Source organism: Molossus molossus, unplaced genomic scaffold (assembly GCF_014108415.1).
Source record: "Molossus molossus isolate mMolMol1 unplaced genomic scaffold, mMolMol1.p scaffold_m16_p_10, whole genome shotgun sequence".
Classification (NCBI taxonomy): domain Eukaryota; kingdom Metazoa; phylum Chordata; class Mammalia; order Chiroptera; family Molossidae; genus Molossus; species Molossus molossus.
In genome coordinates, this window is record NW_023425345.1 from 76,227,620 (window position 1) to 76,250,824 (window position 23,205).

A 23,205-nucleotide genomic window follows, 5' to 3' on the forward strand; every position below is an offset into this window, starting at 1 on the left:
TTTCTCCCTTTGTGTCATCACTAAAAGTGTAATGCAGGGAATATCAGAAAGATAGTAAAGATTTGATTCATCACTATGGAGAAAGGGTAAGAGAAATATTTATTAATAGAAATTTGTATTAACAATTGAATAGATGAATAATGTTGTGGCTCAGCTCAAGGTGCAGAACATGGGTTGGCAATGGTTTTGTAATTTTCTATAGCAGTGCTCAACAATATATATAAGAAAATAAGAATAAAGTATACTTTTTAAGTATTTTTTCTTTATTGATTTTAGAGAGAGAGTAAGGGAGACGAAGAGAGAGATAGAAAAATGGATGAGAGAGAACATAGATTTTACACCTCCTTCATGCCCTCCACTGGAGATAGGGCCCACAACTGGGCATGTGCCCTGACCAGGAATCGAACCAGCGACCTCTTGGTGCATGGGTCAACACTCAACCACTGAGCCACACTGGCCGAGCAGTATAGGTATACTTTTATAAGTATAAAAAATAAGAGGTGAGTGCTTCCAGAAATCTCACTTCATGGTAAGAACCGCAGAAAGCCTGTCTGCTGCTGCTAATAACGTTAAGTAATACTTAGAGTGGTAAGAAACATCTCCACGGGTGCAGTATGAACATTTCTACCAGCGCCAATACCCAAAGTTACCTCAAAAATGCCTGATGTGTTTCTTTTTCATTCCCATTACAGGCTTTTTGCACCATCACAACAGCACATGTTCTGACAGCAGTGGCTTCATAGAAGAGCCAAATTCCCATCTCTTTTTGCAGGAGGTGGTACTGCCTCCAATATCCAGCTCCTGCTCCCAAGCCCTACAAACTCCTGAACTCAGTAGGGAAAAGGCAGCATGGTACGCTGAAAAGCAGAGCAGGCTGAGAGACTTGGAATCTACATCCTGATGTTGTCATAAGCTGCATGCCCAGAGAAAAACCTTAGGCAAGTCTCTTCATTTCTCTTCGTGTTTGTTTCTCTGCTATGTGAGTGTTGGAATATATGACATGGACAATGGTAAACTGGACAAAGACTTAATTTTATCCCAAGCTTTGACACAGTTAGAGGGTCAAAGGATGATGAAGTTTGAGAAACAAGGGTTGCTGCTGGAATGCTCTCAAAGGGCTCAAGCTAAGTGAGGAAGGAAAAATCCCACTTTCAGACTCTGAAACCGTGGTGCAACCTGCAGTGAGATTCCCTTTGAGCTTCTCCTCATCTTGATGTGCTCCCAATTAAACGCCAGAATGTCTTCCACAACATCAGAATCCTGTTTTTCTTCTTGAGGCCTCGTCCAAGGAGATCCACTTGCAGCCTCCCCTTAAAACCAGCTTCTCCCTCTATCCCAAATTTTGATTCTTCAGAGGAAGAGATGAGTGGGATTCAGTCTCTCTTCTTGACCACTGCAAACAAATTTACGGTGTTTTCTGCTGGCAGAAAACAATACAAATAAAAAATACTTTACAACCTTTCCATGTTTTTAGAGAACTAACAGTCATGGTTTGTGTTGGATGGAATATGTTGACAAAAGTTTTCAATAACCAGAGCTTGAGCACATACAGTGCTCCACCAGGAAGTATGTGGTACAATGTAGATACATTGCTCCCCTAAGAATATTTTAGTGAAGTGGGAGAGGTCACACACACACACACACACACACACACACTTCCAGTAATGTACTACTTGGTTGCCTAATAAGTTGCAAAATAGCAAAGACCAGAAGAGAGGGATTTGAGGGAAACCATAACCATGATGAGTGTTAAAGAAAAAAAATCACACCGCATACAATGAGCTGCCCGAGGTTGATTTTATTCTGGTATAATTGCCAGCAACAGGGGAGAGAGCAGAGATGACATCTGATGCCTGGCTGGGTGGAAACAACAGGCTGTGAGTTTTTAGAGCTGGGATGGGGAGTCTTAGACATCTGTGTTTGGTAACTGGCCTTAACGAAAGGAAAAGTAAACTTTTGATATCTTCATGACAGGAGGTAGTTTCACAACTTGGAGCTAGGGCTTTCCCAACCCCCAACACTGAAATTAAGCTCCTGCCCTTCCACAGAAACTGGGATATAGGGCACTATATTTCCTGATGTTTACATTGTAGACACACAGTTCCCAGGTTCTTTCCTGGGTTGTTAAACTGGAATGAGGCAGGGAGAAGATTTGCATCTCCAAGGGACAAAGAAAGAATTTACAGTAAAATTCTCTAAAGCAAAGGCTCTATGAAAAGAGGTCAGGGGCTAGTGTCAGGAAAAAGCCTGCCCAAACTTCAGTCAAGCCGAGGCCACCCTCGGGTCATACTGGTAGTGAGAAAGACTAGGAGGACCTGCTATCATGTCATTTAAAGAGCCTAAGAGACTAACAGTACATTTGACCCCATCTCGTGGAGGAATTGGGTTGGGACTACGGAACGAGGCAATCCCTACCGTCAGCTTCGCCAGAAGCTACTATTAGATATAGGAATGAATAATTTAAGGCTTCTAAGGGTGCGTCTGGCGGGAGGTGAGGACAGCATTCTGGAGGTAGAGTATGGGCCCGGATAACCTCCTTTGCTCCCTTCTTCAGTGCGCACAGCCCTTGAGGAGTAACATGAATCCGCACAGGCGATACCAAGAAGGGAGGAAAAGAATGCAACCTGTCTCCACAACCCCTCCCAGGCAGATTTGGAAGAAATCTGACGGTGAATCAGAATCATTTGCAGAAGGTTCTATTATTATCCCCGGGAACAAAAGCTTCCCTGCTCCTCTCTCGCTCCAGCACGTGCCTGGGCTCCACCTCCTCCCAAGGAGAGCCAGGCTCCTCGGCCAGCTTCCCAGCCACAAACTGCCCCTGTCGTGACTGGGGCGTTTGAGACAGAGCTCCCCAGCAGCTCGCCACCACACAACAGTTCATCGTCCCCAGGCCGGTCAGCAGTGCCCGCCTTGTTGGCGCCTGGGTGTGTGTGGGCGAGGTGGAGGGCAGAGCGTGCAGCGTTTAGGAACAATGGATGCGACTCGTGGCGGGCGGTGCTCATTCAGCGAAGCGCAGCCACTGCGGTCCTCGGTCCTCGGAAAGCTCCGAGATTCGGGCTCTGCTCTGCTTGACAAGCATGCTTCCCCTAAGGACAGCCGCGCTCCCTGTGAGCCCGGCAGGGACGGGTTAAGTACCTCCATTCCCGCCTGGAACAGAGGCCTGACAATCCCAGAATATCACAGTTTGAAAGGACTAGTCCAATGGTCTGCTTGCAAAGGGGAGAAAGGCACAGAGAAAGGAAATGAACGTGACCAAAATCAAATGCCTGCAACCAGAGCGAGAGATCGGGTCACCACCTGAGTGGGGAGCTTTTTCTGTTAGATCTGTTCTCTTGTTGTCAAAGTGTTTCCACACTATCCTCTTTCACCAACACCCTTTCAGTGGTGCTTTATCTCTGCCACGACTGTTCCTACCTACTCCACCCCGCCGCCCCCATTGCCACCCCCGGTTATTTGAGAAGCTCTGTGAACGCAAGAGAAGCCAATTTGGGAGACAGAACACCCGCAGGAAACAGGCTGGAGCTCATACGTGTGGCCTCACAGGGCAAAATGACAGGTGTCCATCTATAAATTGGAGTTCCTAAGGGGTTCTAAGAGGCTGGGGAAAGGTAGGGCCCACACGGGGAGCTGGTTCAAAGGAAAGCAATGTGGGTGGAAAGGGCTTTTCTGAACTACAGAAGGGGCTCTGCTGGCTGCTGGTTGAAGACGGGAGTTGGAGGACTGTTGGAACAGGAAGGAAGGGGTCACAGGTACTTACCTGCCTGGGGAGGGCACTGCTTCCAGAGTTGGGTGGGAGTTAGCCCTTCCCACCTATCTGGTTCTAGTTAGAGTCACAGCTCAAGGGTGCAGTGAGGATTAAACCCTAAACCTTGGGGCCCTAAACTCATGGGAACAAATATATTAATTTGAATCATTCACTAGCCAGCTGTGTGATTTAGGCAAGGTGTTTAACCTCCCTAAATTCTCAATTATAAAGGAAAGATACAAAAATACCTGTTCTGCCTAGTATATTGAGTTGGAACAAATAAAGCAATGGCATACAAGTGCTTTTAACGCAGTAATGTTTATTCTAGGGAGAACTCAAAGAAAGCCCTGACTGACAGCATCACTTTGTCAGTAAAATGAGGAGATAGGTCTAGAATCCCACTCACTAATGTATGACCTTGGGCAAGCTACTCGCTTTTTCTGTGCCTTAGATTCTTTTGTTGTTGTTGTTACAGATTTTAATCCTTTTTTACCCCCATTGGCACCCCCCTCCCCATCCCACCCCCGCCTAGTCCCCGGCTTAGTTGTCCATGTTCATTGGTCATGCATTCATGTATATAAGTTCTGTGATTTATCTCTTCCCACCCTCCCAACCCCCTCTTCTGAGGGATGTCAGTCTGTGCCCTACTTCCATGTTTCTGGGTCTACCGTATTCCTCAGACTGTTATGTTCATTATATTCCGTATATAAGTGAGATCATGTGGTATTTGTCTTTTTCTGCTTGGCTTATTTCACTTACGATAATACTTTCCAGGTCCTTCCATGTTGTCTCAAGGGATAAGAGATCTTTCTTTCTTACCGCTGCATAGTACTCCACTGTGTATATGTACCACTGCTTTTTTAGCCATTCGTCTACTGATGGACAATTGGGCTGTTTCCAGATCTTAGCTATTGTAAATAGTGCTGCTATGAACATGGGGGTACATATATTCTTCCTGATTGGTGTTTCGGGCTTCTTAGGGTATATTCCTAGAAGCGGGATCACTGGGTTAAATGGAAGTTCAATTTTTAATTTTTTGAGGTAACATCATAGTGTTTTCCATAGTGGCTGCACCAGTCTGCATTCCCACCAGCAGTGTATTAGAGTCCCCTTTTCTCCACACCCTCGCCAACACTTGTTGTTTGATGATTTGTTGAGGGCGGCCATTCTGACAGGTGTGAGGTGATACCTCATTGTTGTTTTAATTTGCATCTCTCTGATGATTAGTGATGTTGAGCATTTCTTCATATGTCTCTTGGCCATTAGTATGTCCTGTTTGGAGAGGTGTCTATTCAGCTCCTCTGCCCATTTTTTAATTGGGTTCTTTGTCTTCCTTTTGTTGCATTGTGTGAGCACTCTATATATATTGGAAATTAACCCCTTATCTGATACATCATTTGTGCCTTAGATTCTTAGTCAATAAACTGTGGATAATGTCAAAGTAAAAATTGCACCAAAGTTCAACAGGCAAGAAAGACTTTATTCATGGCTATTGCAATAGGGGAGAGAGGCCAGAATTAAGTATGAACTCATCTCTGCTGAAGCAAGGGTGATAGAATTTTTAAGAGCTGGAATGAGGTAATGGAAAAGTACTGAGGATCTTAGGAGGGATTATAGGCCATACCTGTATTTGCTAATTGGCTCTATCCAAAGGAATTTCTCTCGTATCTTTATTACAGGAGATAGTTTTGCAACTAGAAGTTAGGCATGTTCAGATGTTAGGCTCCTAGCCTCCCATAGAATTTGGGAGATAAAAGTGCTAATCTTTGAGGATTACATTTCAAAGAGATGACTCCCTGTACTTGAGAAAAACATCCCAGAGTTGTAAAACTGGCAAGAGACTAGGGGCAGATTTATATCTCAAAGGGGCAAAGGAACAATTTACAATGGCAAGTTTTCTAAAGTAAATGTTCTATAAAAATGGAGGTCAAAGGCCTAGAGTCAGAAAGAAGCCTAACTAAAGTTAAATTGAAGGGAATATTAAGGTCATCTTGTTTATAATAATAATAATAATATTCATTTCATGAACTTCCTGTGAGCATTAAATGAGTTCTATGTAAAGAGCAGAGTGCCTTGCACTTATTAATCACTAAAGCATTTAAAATTATTAATGTTACAAATTATATCTCAGATTTCTTCCATTTCTGAGGTTCATTAATTCTTCTTTAGTTCAGGTAAACAATATTTTCTCATGAAGCAAATGTAAGCATCAATTACCTAGATACCAGTTTTCCAAGGTGAACTTTCAATCTGCAGCCACCTTCTTGCCCTTGCTCAGCATAAATTCTGCTGACTGTTCTAAAACATGCACAGTCACTAAGGTCTCAGAAAATATAAACTGACTTCATAGTCTTTATAAACCAAACCAAATTAAATACGTGAATCTTCTAGGGGTGGAGAAGGCTGATGTTGGGTGCTTGTTAAGATCTAATTCAAAATGACTTGTATTGACTGCTGACTGACATGACTAGTTCCCCTATAACCACCTCTTTATTGATGCAAAGATGGGACTTAATAGTATGGAGGTGGCCAGGAAAGACACCTCTGTTTGATCCATCTTTCCATAGTCTTATTTCCAGGGGACATGCTTCCATATAGGGCTATGACAGAACACCTACACTTGGATTGCAACAGACTCCAGACAATTCCAGTGAAACTTCTGTAACAATATTCTATCATAAGAAAATTTCTTTCTCAGGTGCATGATAAAGTTACTATTCCTTAATACAACCTTCTCTTCCATACACATTACTATGACTATGCTTCATAACCTATCAATCGAGGCAAGCAGGTGATTTCTGTGCATGAAACAAACAGGCAACATAGCTGATGAGATAACACCCTAAGGCACATTGTCTTGTGCACACATACTACCTCAGTCAGGCTGATTAAGGGAGAGTAACTTAGTCCCAGCCACAGAGGCTATTCACCATTGTGTAAACTTGATCAAGTGAATTTTGTGAAAGGGGTTCTATGGAAAGTAAACTCACAGGGTGATCTTGTTGCTGGTGAAAATGGGGTCCTTCCACCGAGTCACAAGAAAAGCATTTCGAGGACCCATGTATGGGAGGATGAGATGTAGTGGTAAGATTTATTGGGATAGAAATAAAAGACTGCCCCCAGGTTACTGATGTCTCATCTCCATCCATCCTGCTGTGGGGAAAGTCCAGCCTTGTCTTCACCAGCCCAGAAAGGGACAGGATCCAGAAATTCTGTGCCATTGGTTCAGTCCATGCCAATTCTTAGTCTAACTCAGTCTCAGTCCCCATCAAGTTTAGCTTAGTCTCTGTTCCTGGCTGCACTCTGGCCAGCTGAGTTGCTGTACCCAGGCTTGTGTCTGGAGCCGACACCTGGGCCCATGCAGCTGCTAGGCCTGCACGGCTGCTATGGGGGGAACACGTGAACAAACGGCACGCGCACAACGAACGTGTGATACCAAGCGAGAGGCCTTTGTTAGGCTTTGATTATATTACCTGGGGCTTTCTAATTGAGCAATCTCTTTCCCAATCCTTCCCAGGTTTGTGCTGGGCCCTCCCCCTAACCAATCTGGTCTTATTCCCAGATTAGACATCTCCCCTTTGTGGTTACCGTTTTAGCTTCTACTGCGCATGCCTCATGGAAGGGCATCCCCCTGCACCATCTTGCCTTCTACTGCGCAGGTGCCCAGCAAAGGAATTTACTCTGATTTTTTTTTATCCCTCCCCCTCAGTAATCACTGCTAATGGCCAGTAACAGATCCTTCTAGCCTGCTTCAAGGATTAGATCCTGAGGTCTGAGGATGCAGCAGTCCCCTGGGGAGCCTATGAATGCTGCACCTTCCTAGTGAGGCAGGGTTAATGTCCTGTTTCAGCTCCCTAGGAGATTATGTTTAATGTCTGATTCTCTTTGCTCCCTTCCTTTATTAGTGACTAGCTAACTACCTACCCTAACAATCTGATCATAAATTCCTAACAGGGCAGGTCCTGGTGAGTTGTCACACCCCAGACATGTAACTCTTTTAGTAAAAGGCTTAACTGCCTTAAACAAAGCTTGTGCATCCAAGTTAACACCTTTGAAATGCCCCTTTCAGACAGACCTCCCCCCGCCCTCTTTCCAAAACTTGACCACCCTCAAGAGAGCAATAATCTTAACTAGCCTATAATCTAATCCCATTTTGCTTTCTCCCACCCTCATGTAATTTTCTTTATTCCATACTTCATTTCAAATGCATAAAGGAAACTGTTATTCTTGGGAGCGTTTGAGATCTTGCTCCTGGGCATGTCGTCAGTTTGGCTCAAATAAACTCTTTAAAAAGTTCTCTGCAGATTTGGACCTTTATTTCCTTGTGAAGGGAACCAAAGTTTTACCACTCTGGAGCTGTTGTTGTTTGTTTGTTTGTTTTGTTTTGTTTTGTTTTGTTTTTCGGGATATTGATTTTAAGCTGTTTATTAAGAAAAGACTCAGAAAGAATCTTTGACCCTCCTGCCTTTCCTGCCCAAGAGATTTAGACAGAGAAACCCTGCTTCAGGAAGGAAATTTTAGGATGTCACCTAAGCCTAATTTGAATTAATTATGGTAAATAGAGGGCTTCAGGCACTGTCTGTTAGCTAGGTACCCACTATGTGCCATTGTTTCCTAGTTGCCTAGCAAGGATTTTTCTGCCAGTGTACTTTCTCTTCCTCAACCACCTGTAAATCGCCCATTTTCATTTATAAAATCTGATACCCTGGTCCTCCCTTCTTTCTCCTTTGTCCAAAAATGTCTTATATACACAATGTTGTTTCACTGTCTTTGGAATTTTCATGCCTATGTGGGTTCCCCACATGTATGTATTAAAACTTTTATTTTCTCCTGTTAACCTCCATGAATTTGATTATTAGCCCAGTCAGAAAAACTTAGGAGAAGGTGGGAGGAAAAGTATACATATATATAATTTTTCCCACACACTTGACAATTTTACCACTTAATCTCTATGGGCCACAGTATCTTCATTTATTAAAAACGGGGGATAGCCCTGGCTGTTTTGCTCAGCGGTTACAGCATCAACCTGCAGACCAAAGAGTTGCAGGTTCGATTCCAGTTAAGGGCACGTACCTTGGTTTTGAATCGATCCTTGACCCTGGTTGGGGTTGTGCAGGAAGCAACCAATCCATGTCTCTCTCTCACATAGATGTTTCTGTATCTCTCTCTCTCCCTCCCTCCCTCCCACTCTATCTGAAAATCAATGGAAAAATATCCACACACACACACACAAAAGAAAAAAATGGTGAATAATAATATGAAAGAAAGCTGCTTTACTCTCAGGTTATTGTTGTGAAAATTGGATAAAAGAATAAGAGAGTGCTTTGTAAATTGTAAATTATACATATTATAAGCATTCTATTATTTCTTTTTACAAGATGCAGTTGAAGGCACAGCTACTTTCTTTACATATCCTACCACTCCCCAACTTTACCTGTAAATTTAATTTTTTTTTTTTTTTTTTTTTTTTTTATCCTCACCGAAGGACATTTTTCCATGTTTTACTCAGATAGAGCGGGAAGGAGAGAGAGGAAGAGAGAGAAACATCGATGTGAAAGGAACACATCGAGTGGCCGCCACCCACACGACCCAACCAGGGCCGGGGACAAACTGCAGCCAAGGTACATGCCCTTAGCGGGAACCGAACCCGGGTCTCTGTGGACCGCAGGCTGACGCTCTAACCGCTGAGCCAAACCGGCCAGGGCTAATTTTTATTCTATAATCAAAATCAAGGTTAATGTATCTATATGTTAAGAAAATATACATTGCTCAGAATTTTTCCCTGTAACTCTCATCAATGTAAGTCGGGATGCAGTAACCTTTATAAGGGTGTCTCTGACCTTGAGATACACAGGAGGAACAGAGGAATGAATACAGGACTAACAAGAAACCTTTGTTCTGACCAGCTACCCAATCCTGGACAAGTCTTTTTCTATCTCTCAGCCTCTGTATCCGCATTGACTTCCTGTTATACCTTTAGCAGCCCCCAAAATTCATATCCCCCTTTTCTGCTATAAGTTTATCTACAAAACTTATACTATTTAACATTCTATGTTTACTTATTTGTTTATTGCCTCTCTTTTTTTGTCTGTTTTGTTTAAAACTATATCTGCAAGGCTAGAGAAGTACCTGATGAATATGGGGGTTCTAAGCAAGTCACCCCTAGATGTGCCTCTGTAGTATGTGGATATTTATATATTTGTTTTTTGTTTGTTTGTTTGTTTATTTTAGTAAAGACAACTTTAGCCCCAGGCTCAAGAGAAACTTCTGTCCCTCCCTTAACTGCCCAGAAGATGAATTAGGGGCCTTGCTCATAATAAGATTATCAGAGATAACCTCTTTTGACCTACCTATATGGCAGAGAAAACTACTAATTATTGAACATGTGCTCTCCCTGCAATAACCTTCTGAAACTGCAGGCACCTTAACTCATCCCTAGCTCAGATGTCTTATATAGGCAAGTCATAAGATATTTCATCCTTTGGTTTCATTCTACCTTGTATCATTCTCCCCAAATGAACTGTAATAAATGTGTTCATTATCTCATAAACTTTCTCATATAGTTAAAATAAATTTTATGTTAGCTCTTACACCAGAAATGGCTCCCAATTTATGCCATTTAAATAAAATTTATCTCCCAATGTATACTTAAACTACTAAAAAAACAGGCACTGGGACTTTCTCTTTATCCAAACACCCAAATAAAGAAGGCAAGCAATTTAAAAGTATGGCTTTAGTGACTATCTGAAGGAGCAATGTTAGGGAAGCCTGGGACTCATTCCCTCTCTCTGGGGATTCTGTTAGCGGCGAGCGGCACCAGAATGTTACTGGTGATTGGAGCCTCAATACTTGCGTTCTGGCTAGGAAAGAATTCAGAGTCAAGACTCTAATACAAGTAAATATTTATTTAGAAAGTCACAGAGGTAGAAGTGAGTCATAGAAGAAGTTAGCCAGCTGAGCTGCATGTGCTCAGGAAACAAGTTACAGAGGCAAAAGAAGAACCCTTGGAGCTTAAGAAAGGCAAAGGTAACGCGCTTCAGGGAAGAAGAAAGGGAAAGGCACAGACTTGTTCCAGAGATAGATCATGGGCTGGGTTCTTCATCTTGAGGGATTTTATCCCCTCTCTAAAGGCAAGGATCTTAGGGTAGGTTCCAGGAGAGGATCTCAATAAAATATTCAACAACTTTTCTAGGTGTGTCCTTTCAGGGTCATGGTCTCCACTGATTGGTTGATGCTAGGGGAAGGGGCCATTAGTCATTGCATCTGATCCTGATGTCAGCCATGGCATCGTTCCACCTGGTTTTGCTGCTTTTCTGGGCCTGGAGCCTACATTTTCTCTCTAGTTTCACCAAACTCTGTCTCTGTGGTCAACCAACCTGAGACCTTGTTCCTAAGATTATTTGATATAGGTCAGAACCTTATTGTCTTGAGGACTTAATGCTTAAGGGAGTGGTCGTGCAAGGGCTTATATGAGAGTCATATGAGGGAGGCTTACTCCAGCCCCCTTGTTCCTCCTCTGTAGGGGTCTACCACCTGACTGGCAACAATACTAAAAGTCGAAAGGTCAAGGAAGGGTCTGAACTGCATGACCAGCAATATGAAAGGTCAAGGGGTCTAAACCTCATGACGAACAATATCCTAAGGGACAAGGTTACCCTGGGGGCAAGGTTTTTGTTTTCAGTTTTGCCCGGTGCTAGGCACCCAGAGCTTTTTTGCCCTGGTGACCTTCCATAGTTGGCCTATTGTCTTTGCTCTTCTCATGCCTATCTAACTGCCTACCACAATTCTAATTCTTCAAAAGAATAAAGGATATTGATTTGCCTGGCAGGAAGTGATTCTGCCCAGATGCAGAGATGGATGAGATGATTTTTTTTTTAAGTTTTCTGTTGTCAAAAGTGCCTTAAGAATAGACTGGACAGTTTCGATCTGTCCAGGGGGCATTAGGATGATTCAGCTGAAGAAAGAGCAGACTAAGAATTGAGTCAGTGCTTAAATGTCTAAGCCACATTGTTACCTACAGAAAATAGGCAAGAATTGTTCTTCCCTGCTGAAAGCTAGGAAGAAGAAATGAGCCAAGCCTTCAGCAGAAAGAAGTTATGACTAAACCCAAGGGGGGACTTAACTGTAATAATCATAAAGCAATATGGCGAGGATGACTAAGCAAGGTGCTTGGTCAATAAATTTCTGCTTTGGAACCCTTTCAAATAAAAACAAGCAAAAAAATCTCCATAGAATTCAAATTGTTGTGATCTCAGAAAAATTTCAAAGATTCATGGCAATTGAGAAATGTCGTTAAAGAGCACATATGCTTGTAGGCAAGGAGAAGTATTGGGATTAGAAAGGTGTGATTAATCCCAGGTGACCAATTTTCCTCAATGTGACTGTACCCCTTTAGGGCTCCTATAAAGAAGCTGAACTATGAGAGAAGGTTTTAAATGGTGAATAAGGGAAGCATGGGTTGTCTAAATGTCAAAGGGAACAAGTTCAAGAGTCAGGGGTCTATTCATGTTCTATTGAGATATGAACTGTGCATTTGTAGGTGTTGGCAATAAAAACATAAGTGATCACTCTTTTTATTGCTATATTAAACTACTGTTATTGTGGGGGCTAAAGTAATATTAATATTTTTTCTCCTGATTTCTAAATTCTTCCAGGCTTGGCTAATAGCCAAATTAACAGAGACAGATTAACAAGAGAAAAACAAAGTTTAATGCATGCTGTCAACATAAGAAACATTCAGACCTGTGAAGAATTTTGTGGGTTTATTTGAGCCAAATGTTGACAAAATCTCAATGGATTGATATAATGCTCCAGAGAATGGCAGTTTTGCACCTTATTTTATACGTTATAATCAAAAGAGAAAATGCAAGTGAGTTACCTGAAATCCATTGTGATATATTAAGGAGGTGGGAGAAAGCAAAGTGAGGAAAACTCCGGGATTGGATGAAAAGTAAAATGATAGACACACACATCTTTTACATAGGTGAGTACAGGATAGTTAACAGTCAACAATGAACTCAGTAACAATGAAGGGATTTGTGGTCTCTGCAGAGTGTGGTGCCTGTGCTTTGAGGGGTCTGGGAAAAGAAAAATTACTTTGACATTCTGAAGATATGTTATTGTAGATGCAAAAAAGACAATAGATAAGCTCAGTTAAGGTAAAGATTGACCTTTGTCAGGGAAGATGCTGGCCTAGGATATCACTATCTGCCATAAACTTCTTTAAGTTAAAAAAAAATTTATTTCAGGTCATCCTTTATGGTTACTTTAGGTCTTTGAGTTTGCAAGACTGCCACCCAGGCCTCCCCTGAGCTTGTTGGGTTAGCACGTGGCCCCTTTTTATTCACACAACGCATGGGGAATTCACATAGGCAGGATAATTTCATAAAAATTCCAAAGATAATAAGGCATTATGGGTATGTAAAACATTTTTTTGGACATAGAAGAAAGGGGGAGAATAGGGTATTAGATTTCATGAGTGAGAACAGACGATTTGCAGGTAGTGGAGGAAGAGCAACACATGGCAGAAACACCCTTGCTGGGTGATTCAGAGACCATGGGACACTGTGGGATCTAGCCAACAGGCACCTGCCTGAAGCCCTCTGGTTTACTATACTAATTCTAATTAAGCTAAGGGGACATGCTGAATTCTCCTTCCTGAAGCAGGCTCCTCTGTCTGAATTTTTGGGGAAGGAACAAGTGAAGCTCAAAGTTTCTTTCTGAGTCAATATCCCAAAAAGCAGCTTTGGGGTAGCAGAATTTTGGTCCCTTCATTATATATAACAATAATTAAATAGTGTTATTAATACAAAAACATTTTAAGACAAATGCACTTATCATGTGTCAGCCACTATTCTACATTCTGATTGGTAGTTTTTTAAATGTTTTATGTTTGTACAATATTGTATTGGTAGAAATGCTTTAATTTTATATGCAGGGGGGGATCTCAAACTATCTAAAATAATAATGGAAACATTTTGCCTCATATGCCTGGGTTATTCAGATAGAGAGAGGTTTTTACATGAGGCTTGAGCTTATCATTCACATGATGTTACCAAAAACAGTTTAGTTTTTCTATTTATTATCTCTGCTTCTTTAATGATGATTCTATTTTCAGTAGTGTTCCCTGCTGCCACTCAATCTTGGGCTAAATACTTACTTAAGTACATATTAAAGAGTGAATCTCTTTCCCCTATGTCAATTCAAGAGCTTTGGGCTTCAGTCTGATTTGTTCAACCTGGTCATGTACCACTCATTCATCCCTCCATTACTGAATGATAAACTTTGGGGATTTAAGATATGCTGGTTTAGCTTTCAGCCACATGCTTCACCCTCTAGAGTCCTGGGTAGTCTCAGATTCCCCAGAAGCACAAGGAGCAGATGGATATTCGAGTGTAAATCCAGATAGTCTTAACACAAAAAGGGGGGATACTAGCACATATTTACTTAAGACATTTCATGCATTTCAAAGTATTTCCCTAACATTTATATAATGAGATTTTCCTAACAACGCTGTGAGTTAGGTTTTATTAATTTCACATTTTTTTAAAAAAGAAAATGAAATTAGAAATATTGTGTGACACGTCTCGGACCTCACAGTTAGGAGGGTTCAAGAGCTCCCAACTTCAACTAGCCACACCTATGCCTATGAATGTTTTCCAGAACTGACTATTCAACATGAATTTTTTTAGAAGTATCCAGTGCTATTTATATAGTTTTATTAAAATATAATGAACATATAACATCATATAAGTTTAAGGTATACAACATGACTTGGTATATGTATATATTGTGAAATGATTACTACAATAATTTTAGGTAACAACTATCACCTCACAGAGTTTTAATATTTTTTCTTGTGATGTAAACTTTTAAGATCTCTCTTGGTAGCTTTCAAGCATGCAATACAGTGTTGTTAACTATAGTCATCATATTGTACATTACAACCCCAGAACTTACTCATCTTATAACTAGAATTTTTTACATTTTGACCATTTTCAACCATTTTACCCAGTCCCCACCCCCGATCTCTTGCAACCAACAAACCTGTTCTCTGTTTTTATAATTTCAGTGCTATTTAAATGGGGGGAGGTGGGGGACAGAAATATCATTCATTGTGAATTTCAGACACTTTCTTGGGAGAAAAAGAACAACTTTGGGACTGCTATATTTTTTAAATGAAGCACAATACGAATATGAACTTTTGTCTTTATAAATATCATTGATTGCATTCATGAGCATATACCTCAAAGAACATCATAGCTGATCAGAAGCAGAAAAAAATAATATAGAAAGGCTATATAGAAAGGCTAATGTTTGCAGAGATAGTTGATTTTCCCAGAGACATTCAGATGTGGTACCTCATAATGAAATGTGTGTGTGTGTGTGTGTGTGTATAAATGACTATAAAAGTTACAGAGTTACTAAAAATGTGCTGGCTTAATAAAATCTATGGCTTCAGGAATAAAGAAAGAGGTAATTGTGTCAAGAAGCTGACTCTAGAGTAGTGGTTCTCAACCTTCCTAATGCTGCTACCCTTTAATACAGTTCCTCATGTTGTATGAGAGTATATCTGCATGTGGGCGGAGCCGCCTGGAGACAGATAAATGAGCGGTGTCTCCATTCCTAAGACCATAGGAAATATGTGTTTTCCGATGGTCTTAGGCAACTCCTGTGAAAGGGTCATTCGACCCCCAAAGGGTTCGCGACCCACAGGTTGAGAACCGCTGCTCTAGAGACAAGGATTTGCAGAAAGAGTATAAAACACGTTCACTCTTTCTCCTTTATGTTCTTGCTCTTGCAACTTACAGTCCACAGCCCAAAGACTACTCAGGTAGTGAGGTTTTAACAAACTTTTGCTACAGAAAATATTTTAGTGTGTCTGTACAATGTTTTTGCCCACATTGTAGACTTAATAGCTAGCAATGCAAGTGCCTTTCAGATGTTACTTGCCATAAGGTGATTGTTTCCAAAATCATCTACTTTTTCCCACACACAAATTATCTGCATTTGTATATGTGCCATCTGACTACTTTTCATCAATATGATGGAAGTAGAAATGATGTGTGTTACCTCTGGACCAGGGTGATTAAATGCCCCTTCTCCACACTGTCTCTCCTCTCTTGTCTTTTCACCAGAGGCACAATGTTTAGTACACAACTCTCCCCAGCTAATATTGAAGTGACTAGATGAAAAGAGACTGTGTATCTTTTTGTTGTTGTTGTTCAGATAGAGAGGGAGGGAGAGAGAGAGAGAGAGAAACATCGACGTGAAAGGTACAGATCGAGTGACTGCCACCCACACGACCCAACCAGGGCCGGGGACAAACTGCAGCCAGGTACGTACCCTTAGCGGGAACCGAACCCCGGTCTCTTCAGACCGCAGGCCGACGCTCTAACCGTTGAGCCAAACCGGCCAGGGCAAGACTGTGTATCTTATTAATGCCCCATTTACTGGTATTTATTGATCTGTGATGTAAGCATTATACCGTTTTTATTGTGTTAAGCTTCTGAGATTGAAGAGTTCATCTGTTACAACAGCTACAATTATTTACCCTAGCTAACATTGGTACCATTGCTATCTTTTTTTTTTTTTTTTTTTGTAGATACTTTCACCATCTTTTCTCTTAATACAATATAAAATTTTATTCTTTAGCCAATGGAAGAGTTAGTGGGAAGCAATATCTAGTACTCATAGTACTTGTTCAGTATAATTGACCCTCCACCTATTTAGTTTATATCTTCAAGGTACCAAAAGTAGATTGATTCAAAACTGGAAAAGAGACAACAAAATCTCTTGGGGCATGAGGCAGTGGACCAGAAAAGATACCAAGTACCATTCTTCTAAGACCACAAACACTGGCTTACCACCCTGCCTATTTCCACCTTTCAACAACTTCTGAGGCTTAGCAGGTAAAACACATGATGTGGACACCAGTCAAAGCATGCAGAGGGGAGGAATATATCACACAAACTGCAGACTTGGGAATTAGGGCAAGGATCATAGCAAGTGCCTATTTGTTGATTTTAATGAAACTGAAAGTGTCAAATATAAATTACCAAGAATCTGGATGTGTGGGAGAGGAAAATTAAGACCTAGAATCTGCAACTGTAAGGAGGAACTGTACTAGGTGACTCAGCAAACAAAAAGATGGTTCAAGTTCAATGTGAGTTAGAAATGGAGAATAACAAGAAAAAGGTAAGGCATTTTCTAATCCATAAAGAAAATCTATGCTCGTCTAAAGAGAAGGGCAAGATTCTAGTGTTACCTCTCTTAGGCAGTTTTGGGGGTTGTGGAGGGATAGTAAATACTGCTGTATATAAAGAACCCAAACACAAAGAGGTAATTAGTCCGAATTAAATGTGGTACTTTATTGTCTAGCAAGGCTCTTAGAATTACAGGTATATTGTGGAGATAGTGTAGGTTTGATTCCAGACCACCACAATAAAGCAAATACCACAATAAAGTGAGTCACACATTTTATGGTTCCCCAGTGCATATAAAACTTACATTTACAGTATACTATAGTCTATGAAGAGTGCAATAGCTTATGTCTAAAAAACAATGTACATTACTTAATTTAAAAATACCTATTGCTAAAAAATGCTAACCATCACCTGCACCTTCAGTGAGTCATAATCTTTTTGCTGGAAGGGTCTTGCCTCATTGTTGATGGCTGTTGACTGATCAGGGTGGCAGTTGCTGAACATTGGGGTGGCTGTGCCAATTTCTTTAAAAAAGACAATGAAACCCTGGCAGGTTTGGCTCAGCAGTTGGAGCATCGGCCTACGGACCAGAGAGTCCCAGGTTCGGTTCCCACTAGGGGCGTGTACCAAAAATAATAAATAAATAAATAAATAAATAAATAAATAAGACAATGAAGTGTGCCACATCAATGGACTCTTTTTTTCACAAATGATTTCTCTGTGGCACGTGATGTTGATAGCATTTTACCAAGAAAAGAATGTCTTTCAAAGTTGGAGTCAATCCTTTCAAACCTGGCCACTGCTTTATGAATGAAGTTTATGTAATCTTCTAAATCCTTTGTTGTCATTTCAACAGTCTTTACAGCATCTTCACAGAAGTACATTCCATCTCAAGAAACCACTTTCTTTTTTCATTGATAAGAAGCAACTCCTTATCCATTAAAGTTTGCTCATGAGATTGTAACAATTCAGTCACATCAGTGGCTGCACTTCTAATCATAGTTATTTTGCTATTTTCAATACATCTGCAGTTACTTCCTCCACCAAAGTCTTGAACCCCTCAAGGTCATCCAAGAGGATTGTAGTCAACTTCTTCCCAACTCCTGTTAATGTTGATATTTCTACCTCTTCCCATGAATTATTAATGTTTTTTATGTCATTGAGAATGGTGAATCCATTATAGAGGATTTTTAATTTATTTTTCCCAGATCCATCAGAGGAATCATTATCTATGGCAGCTATAGCCTTATGAAATGTATTTATTATATAATAAAACCTGAAAGTTGAAATTACTTCTTGATCCATGGGCTACAGAGTGAATGTTGTGTTAGCAAGCATAAAAACAACATTAATCTCATTGTACAGCTCCATAAGAGCTCTGGGTGACCAAGTGCATTGTCAATGAGAAATAATATTTTGAAAGGTGTTTTTTTTTTTTCTTTTTTTCTGGGCAGTAAGTCTTAACAGTGGGCTTAAAATATGCAGTAAACCATTGTAAACACATGTGCTATCATCCAGGCTTTACTGTTCCATTTATAGAGCACAAGTAGATTTATAGAGCACAGTAGATTTAGCATAATTCTTAAGGGCCCTAGGATTTTCAGAATGTAAAATGAGCACTGGCCTCAACTTATAGTCACCAGCTGCATCAGCCTTTAACCGAAGAGTCAGCCTGTCCTTTGAAGTTTTGAGCCAGGTATTGATTTTTTTTAAATTTATTTTTATTGTTGAAAGTATTACAGATGTCCTCCTGTTTTCCCCATTGACCACCCCCCCCCCAATCATTTCTCTTCTCTAGCAATGAAAGTTCTAGATGGCATCTTCTTCCAATAAATCTGTTTCATCTACAATAAAATATGTTGCTTAGTGTAGCTGCTTTTATTAACTATCTTAGCTAGATCTTCTGGGTAACTTGCTGTAGCCTCTACATCAGCATTTTCTGCTTCACCTTGCACTTTTCTATTATGGAGATGGCTTCTTTTCTTAAACCTCGTGCACCAACTACTGCTAACTTCCAATTTTTCTTCTGTAGCTTCCTCGCCTCTCTCAAACTTCACAGAATTGAAGAGAGTTAGGGTATTGCTTTGGATTAGGATTTGGCTTAAGAGAATGCTGTGGCTGGTTTGATCTTCTATCCAGAGCACTAAAACTTTCTCCATATCAGCAATCAGGCTGTCTCACTTTCTTATCATTTGTGTGTTCACTGGAATAGCACTTTTTATATCCTCACCAGAGGACATTTTTGCACTTATCTTCTGATAGAGCAGGAGGGAAAGAGGGAGGAAGAGAGAAACATCAATGTGAGAGAAACATGGAGTGGTTGCCACCCACATGGCCCCGGGGACAAAAGGCAGCTGAGGTACATGCCCTTAGCAGGAACCGAACCCAGGATTCTCTGGTCCACAGTTTGACACTCTAACCACTGAGCCAAACCGGCCAGGGCTGGAGTAGCACTTTTAATTTCCTTCAAGAACTTTTCCTTTGCATTCACAATTTGGCTAACTGTTTGGTGCCAGGCTCCTAGCTTCCCATCTATCTCAGCTTTTGACATGCTTTCCTCACCAAGTTTAATCATTTCTAATTTTTACTTTAAAGTGAGAGACATGTGACTCTTCTTTTTACTTAAACACTTATAAGCCATTGTTGGGTTATTAACTGGCCAAATTTTAACATTGTTGTCTCAGAGAATAAGGAGGCCCTAAGAGAGGAATAGAGACTGAGGAACAGCCAGTAGACAGAACGGTCAGACTACATACAAGATTTATCAATTAAAGCTCACCATCTTATATGGGTACAGTTCAGAGCACCCCAAAACAATTACAATAGTAACATCAAAGATCACTGATTACAGATCATCACAAAAAAATCATAATAGTTAAAAAGTTTGAAATACTGTGAGAATTATCAAAATGTGACATAGAGATACAAAGGGAGCAAATGCTGTTAGAAAAATGATACTGAAAGACTTGCTCAGGGCTTCCACAAACCTTCAATTTGTAAAAAAAAAAAAAAAAAAAAAAAAAGGACAGTATCTGTGAAGTACAATAAAATGAGGTATACCTATAGTTTATTTTTTATTTTACCTTCCATAAAATAGGAAAGTTGTTCTAAAAAAATGAGATGTAAAACAAGAAAACTGTAGAGATGGCAAACACGTTAGTGATTGCCAGGACTAAGAAATGGTGGGAGAGGGAAGTTGATGTGTTGGATATTACTAAATTTAGTAGCAAGTTTTTAAATGGTGGACACAGGGTAAGCATGCTATGACTCGGTATTATAAGATCTCGATTTGTTATTTCCAGTTTCATTTATTTTATTCCTTAACTTCACAGTATCATTTGGGAATTGTATAGAACCCCTGTTTATTTTTTCTAACACTGACACCTCGCTTTTTCTCTAGGGAAAAAAATACTGTTCTAATTTATCAGATTTCATAATAAGTGTAAAGATGGGTTTTTTAATGGGTAAAGGCAATGGGAAAATCTTCACTTTGGCTCTTTCTCCTCTAACATTTGGAGGTGTAAACTCTTCATTCCATTTGAGTAGAAACTTCCAAGATTCAATTTTGGGCCATGTAGGACTGAAGTCAAGGAAGATACCCATGTGGTCTAGTCAAGTGACTCCTACAGATTTTACCTACAAGCATAAAAATATACTAAGATAAAGTTCTTGGAAAAACTATATACTCTCTCACACATTCTTTTTTCAATATATTTTTATTGATTTTTTTTTATAGAGAGAGGAAGAGAAAGAGAAATAGAAACATCAATGTGAGAGAGATACATCAATTGGCTTCCTCCTGCACATCCCCTATTGGGGATTGAGCTCACAACCCAGGCATGTGCCCTGACTAGGAATGGAACTGCTACATCTCAGTCCATGGGATGACGTTCAATCCACTGAGCCACACCAGCCGGGCACCTTCTCACACATTCTTAAATTGACTTTTAAGACTTTTAAAGAAATTATTTAAGTTCAAATAGTTACAAGTGATATAACTTTCAGCACATTATAATATTGACATTTTAAATAAAACTGTTACTTCGCTCTTTTAAATGCATCCAATGAGATCTAAATGCCATAGCTATTTGACACCCACTGTCAAATATTTTTAAAAGACAAGATGTTTTTAAAGTTAAAATTTTTACACAGTTTCTTTTCCTCTTTAACCTATTTTTATACTCTATTCCCCCACAGAACTTTATCCTAATATATTTTTATACTAGAAAGTATTTTATTGATAATTTTATTATATTCCTCTGCCAAAAAAAAAAAAAAGTATATAATTTAAATCTTTTCTGTAGTCATAAAATTCCTAGTCCTAAAATTTTACTTCTCTCCCAGCTGAGTGGCTCAGTTGGTAGGAGCATCGTCAACTACACCAAAAAGGTTTCAGGTTGAGGGTACATACCTAGGTTGTGGATTTGATTCCCCAGTCAGGGCACCAATCAATGTCTCTCTCTCACATTGCTGTTTCTCTCTCTCTCTCTCTCTCTCTCTCTCTCTCTCTCTCTCTCTCCTTGTGTCTCTAAAAATAAATTGAAGCATATCCTCAAATGAGGATTTAAAAAATTTACTTCTGAATTTATATTACAAATTGTGTTTATTCACTATTGATAAAAAAAGTACATGTAAATTAAAAATCTTGAAAAAATCAAACATAAAAATATATTATTGGAAATGCGTTTCATAGATGGACTTTTTCCAATTAGTTCGTGTGTCAAAAAAATGAATGTTATTTAATGTTACAGGGTTCAACATCAATACCGTTTCTCTTTTTATTTTTATTTCTGAGCACTGATGAAATATTTTCAAATATACTAGCTGGTAGAAAAAGATAAACCTTTCTTTTATTTTTATTTTTTTAATTTAATTTAATTTTTAAAATTTTATTTTTGTTAAAGATGTTTCTCCTTTTTTACCCCACTGGCACCCTCCTCCCCATCCCCCCCTCCACCCTGTTCCCGGCTTTGTTGTCCATGTCCATTGATTATGCATACATGCATATAAGTTCTGTGGTTTATCTCTTCCCTCCCCCCATCACCCCCTTTTCTGAGGGTTATCAGTCTGTACCCTACTTCCACGTCTCTGGGTCTACCGTATTCCTCAGACGATTATGTTCATTATTTTCTGTATATAAGTGAGATTGTGTGGTATTTGTCTTTTTCTGCTTGGCTTGTTTCACTTAGGATAATACTTTCTAGGTCCCTCCATGTCACCTCAAAGGATAAGAGATCTTTCTTTCTTACAGCTGCATAGTGCTCCATTGTGTATATGTACCACTGCTTTTTATCCATTCGTCTACTGATGGACAATTTGGCTGTTTCCAGATCTTAGCTATTGTAAATAGTGCTGCTGTGAACATGGGGGTACATATATTCTTTCTGATTGGTGTTTCAGTCTTCTTAGGGTATATTCCTAGAAGAGGGATCACTGGGTCAAATGGAAGTTCAATTTTTAATGTTTTGAGGTAACACCATAGTGTTTTCCACAGTGGCTGCACCAGTCTGCATTCCCACCAGCAGTGTATTAGAGTCCCCTTTTCTCCACACCCTCGCCAACACTTGTTTTTTGATGATTTGTTGATGACAGCCATTCTGACAGGTGTGAGGTGATACCTCAGAGTTGTTTTAATTTCATCTCTCTGATGATTAGTGATGTTGAGCATTTCTTTATATGTCTCTTGGCCATTTGTATGTCCTGTTTGGAGAGGTGTCTATTCAGCTCCTCTGCCCATTTTTTAATTGGGTTCTTTGTCTTCCTTTTGTTGAGTTGTATGAGTACTCTATATATTTTGGAAATTAACCCCTTATCTAATGTATCATTGGCAATGATGTTCTCCCATACAGTGGGTTGCCTTTTCATTTTGATGATTGTTTCTTTTGCTGTGAAGAAGCTTTTGAGTTTGATGTAGTCCCATGTTTTCAATTTTTCCTTTGTTTCTGTGGCCTTATGTGATGTATCAGTGAAAATTCTGCTGCACATGATGTCTGAAATTTCGATGCCTACGTTTTCTTCTAGAATTTTTATGGATTCACGGGTCACATTTAAGTCTTTTATCCATTTTGAGTTTATTTTTGTGTATGGAGTAAGTTGATGGTCTAGTTTCATTTTTTTTGCATGTAGCTGTCCAATTTTCCCAACACCATTTATTAAAGAGGCTGTCTTTACTCCACTGTATGCTCTTGCCACCTTTGTCAAATATTAATTGAGCATATTGCCTTGGGTCCATTTCTGGGTTCTCTGTTCTGTTCC

General features: G+C 39.9%; 1 protein-coding gene across 6 annotated transcripts in view; it reads left to right on the forward strand.

Moving 5' to 3' along the window:
• TESPA1 (thymocyte expressed, positive selection associated 1) overlaps positions 1 to 23,205 on the forward strand; it is an 80,521-nt gene that overhangs the window by 42,771 nt on the left and 14,545 nt on the right. For 4 of the 6 annotated variants that reach the window (XM_036251354.1, XM_036251357.1, XM_036251358.1 and 1 more), the window contains one exon: positions 693 to 1,420. In XM_036251354.1, the coding sequence (XP_036107247.1) occupies positions 693 to 901 (209 nt within the window). In that variant the 3' untranslated portion in view covers positions 902 to 1,420. Of the gene's footprint in view, positions 1 to 692; positions 1,421 to 2,554; positions 2,732 to 23,205 lie in introns of those variants that run through there. The other 2 variants (XM_036251356.1, XM_036251355.1) reach the window with 2 other exon arrangements.